Source organism: Sinocyclocheilus anshuiensis, unplaced genomic scaffold (assembly GCF_001515605.1).
Source record: "Sinocyclocheilus anshuiensis isolate Anshui unplaced genomic scaffold, SAMN03320099.WGS_v1.1 scaffold454, whole genome shotgun sequence".
In the NCBI taxonomy this organism is placed as follows: domain Eukaryota; kingdom Metazoa; phylum Chordata; class Actinopteri; order Cypriniformes; family Cyprinidae; genus Sinocyclocheilus; species Sinocyclocheilus anshuiensis.
In genome coordinates, this window is record NW_015548217.1 from 1405040 (window position 1) to 1410942 (window position 5903).

General features: G+C 42.1%; 1 protein-coding gene across 1 annotated transcript in view; it reads right to left on the reverse strand.

The window, feature by feature from the left end:
• Nucleotides 1-3467: 3467 nt before the first annotated feature.
• wfikkn2b (WAP, follistatin/kazal, immunoglobulin, kunitz and netrin domain containing 2b) overlaps nt 3468-5903 on the reverse strand; it is a 2828-nt gene continuing 392 nt past the window's right edge. The window contains exons 2-3 of the mRNA XM_016440798.1: nt 4838-5800; nt 3468-4489 (exon numbers count right to left, since the gene is read on the reverse strand). Of these exons, the coding sequence (XP_016296284.1) occupies nt 3956-4489; nt 4838-5800 (1497 nt within the window). The 3' untranslated portion in view covers nt 3468-3955. The remainder of the gene's footprint in view (nt 4490-4837; nt 5801-5903) is intronic.

Genomic DNA, 5903 nt, shown 5'->3' on the forward strand with positions numbered 1-5903 from the left:
TAAGATATTTCACTTTTTTTTTTTTTTTACCAATTATCCAAATAATGTTTAGTCCTAGAAAGCTATTATTATCAGAACACGTGAGCATAACATGCGGTTAGCAGATCAATGAATGAGAGGGCAGCGTTACCAGAGTTGCCCATTTACCACACCATGTTACAACACAGTAGGGCTATTGCAGACAGAAACAATACTGTACTACATCGATGTTTCCTGTCGGCTCAATTTTTGAATGGACTTTGCTGTTCCGATGAGCATGAACGGTATACGAGTGGAGCGACTGAGCGGAGCACACACGCATAGAGCGGATAATACGCAGAGCGTCACACCACATGAAAGTGAAACCTGAGCGGTGAACTAATTTTCGGCAGCCGAAATTTCGGTGCATCTCTAATCATTTGCGACATCAGAAATGGATATTATATAATAGATGCTTTTTTGAACATTTTAGCAATTTAAAAATATTAAAAAAGGATTTTTTACACGGCACCCCTGCTCTCGACAGACGGCACCCCGGTTGGGAAACACTGTTCTAAAGCATCTAAATAGTCAACAACTTTGCTGTTAAACCTGTTATTCACAATCTACTACATGCCTTCTGTTGTCTGATTGATAGTTTAGACTTTGTTTAGCAAGAAAGGTCTTTTAGTATAATTGTACAAACGTCCTCCTTCAGTAGGAATGACCTTCCCAATCCTCAAAACATCTCAAATCTATTGAGGAATGTTTTTTTGTTCATCTCTCAATCATCATTGAATTGCATTGCATTATATGTTATGATCATTTAAATATCATATTGGAGATATAGAGTGACGACTGACATATTTTATGTAAGTATCTGCTGTACTGTTATAAAGATCTCATTGATTTACATTACAAGCATCGGAATTTGATCATATAAATATCAGCATCTGTACCAAATAGCATATTTTTGTTCAGTTTGAGTCTCTGAATAAAACAGAGCTGTTTTTTCCCTCCATATTCTCACTATGTCAGACTATGAGCCATAAAAGCCTTATGCATCAAATATGATGCAAAGCACATATGCATTTTTTTTTTTAAGATTTTCTTTCAATATTTTGTCTGATGGTTTCATTTATTAAAGGGGTCATATGATGCTACTAAAAAGAACATTATTTTGTGTTCAGAATTTTATATGCGAGGCTTTAAAAATAAAAATATGTTGGTTGCTTTGAATGTATGGTTGAGTCTCAAACAATTTTTTTGTGGAAAAAAATGAAATACACTGGCATGCATTAAAAAAAAAAACATTACTATATATGAAAATACCTAAATAAACCCTAATACCTTTTTGATCTAAAAAAAAATCAAAGCACAAACACATGCTGTGCATATCAAACCTCACACAGTCTGGCAGTTGTGTCTTTTTTGTTCTCTGGCCAAACATTTCTAATGCCAAACATGTAAATAAATGCATACAATTACACATTGTGTTTCTGAATAGACTCCACAGTGTTATTTGAGGTAACATTTTTGGATAATATCCCAGTGTGTAAACAACATTATTTCAATAGTAATTATGGCTCCAAATTTGACTTTCATTGAAACCAGTACTGTTCCCTATAATTATCAACCAATTAGGCAACTTTTAACTAGCAAGGCGATGTTTGCTGATTGTAATATTCATTTAGATTGTAATATATATGCATATATTACCTTGGCAAACATCTGCTTTATGATTCGATGTTAAACGGGGACACAACGCTGTGGGTCCATCGAGTCTGTGGGGCCAGATCGAAGAAGCAGAAACCAGGGAACAGGAACCACCAGGTGAAATTCATTGAACAAGGTTTACATAACTCAGCACACACTTGGCAGATCAGAGACATGCGTGAGGTTCCCATTAATCTGAATTGGAACGGCACACATAGCGCCGTAAATTTTCTTTTATGATGCCAGGAGGATTTGCAGCTACAATGAACCGTTTCAACACTGCCTTATTTACAACAGGAACATTTAGAGTACTAAGGGAAGCCAACATGTTTACTTTGGGTGAGAGAAGGTATTCCCTGCTTCATCGCAAGTTATTACTATACCTAGAAAACTTCAGGGCATCCCAGGACACGTCCCAATCTCTCTCAAGGACGTTAAAAACTCGAAAATACTCAAGTTTTACTCGTGAGCTGTAATTCTGAATGACATCGAACTGGACGGATTCCCACATAATTCTACCGATCTTTCCCTTCGGCCCCCTCGATCGGTCTACTGAGCGTCTGGCAGCTAAAAAAACGTTTTTGATATTTTTCTATTCTGCCACTCCCTGCCTTTAAGGTCACGGGTTTGCTTTCCACCACCTGCGGCAGGCGTCTTTTGAAGCCCACCCTGAAAAACTATAAGGAAACCATCTGTCAGGACTTTAGAGGAAGTCCCAAATGGTCAAAGCTGATATCCAAACAGTTCTTCATCTTCTAGCTCCCCCCCGTATCTCAGCATGGCCCTGCGTCTGGGCTGGAATGAGCCGAGGGGCCCCGTCCATGCTGGAGGCAAACATCTACAACATCTCAAATGCAATGCTTTTAGGCAAAACATTACAGGCACATGCATTGTTTTTTTTTTGTCATCTGTCAGTTTTGAAATTTTGGGCTGTTTGGCTTCTCCTAGTGTTTGTTTGATTGCACTCTAGTTGCATCGGTAGAATTCAATTGCAATCTTTAAACATGTTTTCAGAAAATATTTTTTTTCTCCACTTCAGCAGCTCTTGCATGCACCAAAATGTATATTCTGTCTATATTCTGAAGATTTTTACTGAAGGGTTTTTTTCATATATCATTCACTTGTTATATACTGTAGTTAACATTTAATGCCTGAAAACATGGTGAAAATATTTTTTTTTTCTGACTACTGGCAGTATATATTTTTATTTATGGATTGATAAAAAGAGTAATCCAAAATCTCAGTAAAAACCTTTAATATGTCAACAAAATGAAATAAAACTTTTGAACTTGGCATTATCCAATTTTAGATACATCTTCTGGAAATGTATTAAACTTGGTGCATATTTATTTAGGTCGCATATTTAACAATATTTCAGGAAAACTTGTAACACACAAAAAAAAATGTTTGCAATTCTCAATGTAATCATTCAACTGTGTATTAGTGATTTTTTGCGCTATTCATTTGTAGTGTCTTGCCTTACTGAAAAACCTTAACTATGTTTGGACAAGGTAAAGAAGTTCAAGCCAAAATTGCATTGAAGATAAACTCAAATTATTAAATACAGCTTGTTTTATGCAAGCAGATTTGGCTAAGAAAATGTTTGTGTAATTGGTGTTGTGCACTTGAAAAAGTAGAAGAATTAGACTTAGAGTTTCAAATGTTTATTTTGGTGTCACTTCACAATGCAAATCATGACAGACAACTAGAAAGATAATAAAAAGACAATTGTAGAAATACATAAGTGCTTGTAAGAAATGACAGTCAGCTTTTCGGTTAAAAAAAACCCCAAAATAAATAGCTTAAAATAAATGCAGTCTGTGCTAAATCATATACACTCAGTTCTATACACAAGTGAGCCTTAAAGACGGATTATTTCTCCTACTGAAATTGATCTTATATTCAATATTATACAACTTATCTAAGTGTATTAAGCAAATCTAACTCTATAATACAACAGGTCAACCAAGCACAGAGAGAAAAAAACAAAAACATGAATTTATCAAAATCGTCAGATGACAGAGCATTTGTGGGATTTTTGTGTGAGCAGATGGGTTTGATTAATGTCCACAATGTTCTTTTACTTTAAACTGTAAGGGCAACTCTTATAAAAACCTTCCAAGTTGATGTGAGCATTTCTATTCAAGCTGTAGAAACATGTCTAACCTTGTCAAAGCAAACAGTCTGGGTACAAAAGCTGTACATAAAAGACCGATTCTTAGAACCCCAGAACAACGATTTAATCGTTACTTTATGTGATGTCAGACATCTGGAAAACGTCCTACTGGATGAACTCTTTCAAAATGTCACAGGTGTTTTTATTGATGACCTCGCGGAGCTTACGGACGCGTCGGACGCTGGAAAGGACGATGAAGCTGTCGGGCTGCAGGACGGCCATGCCGTTGTTGACGTCCCCCATGATGATGATCTGACCGTCGGAGGCGGTGACGTTCGGACACGGACAGGCCCAGTCCATGTTCTGAAACGTCACCTCCAAGGGCTCGTTCCCAAAGAACTTCAGCCCCATTTTCTCATCCTTCAGAATCTCCTCCACGGTGATCAGAGCGTGGCCCGAGTCCTGGTCCTCGGTCAGCTCCGTCATACGTCCCAGAATCACGAAATCGCTTTTGCAGAAGCTGGTCACCATCTTGTGCCGTGGCTTGCACGGCTTGCAGCGATGGTTCCTCGGGAACGGGCAGGCATCCTCGCACGCTTCTTTGGTTTTGAAGTTGTTCTCGTTGCCTTTGCAGCCGCCGTATACGAACGGTTGGCATTGGCGCTGGGATCCGCTGTAAGCCCAGCGAGGTTCGTACGCCTTGCAAGGTCCCTGGTAGATGGGAAGGTTACAAGGAGCGGCGAGTTCGTCCCGACAGGACGACATGCAGGTCTCATAAGCATCAAAGTGGTTGCGGTTTTTGCCCGAGTCCTGGTCCTCGGTCAGCTCTGTCATACGTCCCAGAATCACGAAATCGCTTTTGCAGAAGCTGGTCACCATCTTGTGCCGCGGCTTGCACGGCTTGCAGCGATGGTTCCTCGGGAACGGGCAGGCATCCTCGCACGCTTCTTTGGTTTTGAAGTTGTTCTTGTTGCCTTTGCAGCCGCCGTATACGAACGGTTGGCATTGGCGCTGGGATCCGCTGTAAGCCCAGCGAGGTTCGTACGCCTTGCAAGGTCCCTGGTAGATGGGAAGGTTACAAGGAGCGGCGAGTTCGTCCCGACAGGACGACATGCAGGTCTCATAAGCATCAAAGTGGTTGCGGTTTTTGCTGCAGTTGCCGTAGGTGAAGGTGTAGCAGTTGTTCCTCTGGGGGTGGTAAAACCAACTAAGCTTTTCCTCCCCACAGTCTTCGCTATCAGGCACCTTAAAGCATTCCTCTGCCGGGAAACGAGTGGAGTTCGACTTGGTGACTGGCTCTTGCTCAACTACGGATAGTGGGAAACGCGCTTGGATGGATCCGCCCGCATTGGTGGCCGTGCATGTATAGACGCCGGCATCTTGCAGTTGAGCGTTGTAGACCACCAGCTGGCCGATGTTGGTGACCACGATGTTCCCATGCACGTGATTGGGTTTCAAGACTACTTTTCCTTGCCCGTCCATCTGCTTCTCCCAGGTGATCTCTGGCTTTGGCCGGCCAGCGACTTCACAAAGGAAGCTGGCCGTGTTGCCGACGAACACAGACTGCTGCGATGGGCTGTTCACCAGGACAGGACCGTGCACGTCTACAGGAGTGGTGCGCTGCAGCGTGGTGGTGGGCAATGCGGTGGTGCCTGCCGGGAGAGGACTAGTGTTGGGCCAGGTGAGGTGGAAGTGGCACGTCACCACTGATAAGGAGATGCCTTTGGAGCACGCTTCCGCATCCATGTAGCACTTGTTGTAGTAGGTCATCCCGTCTGAGGCGCAGGTGAAGTGGGGCTCTCTCTCGCAGCGGTCGCGGCACTTGCACACAGGCTGGCCATCCCAGATGTCGCACTCGGAGCCCTGCTGAGTGCACATGAACTTGTCGCAGGATGCCTCCTTTGGCATGCCCATGGGCCCTTTCTTGCCCGTAGCATCGATGTAGCGGGCCGCCACACAGCTGCGATTGCCGCAAACATTGGCACAGCACTTTTCGAACGTTTCACATTCCTGAACAAAGCAAAGACAGAATGCATAATTTTGCATGCATTTCAGTTGTATTCCCTTGATAATCATGATTACACAAATGAAGTATACATAACAATAAATTGTT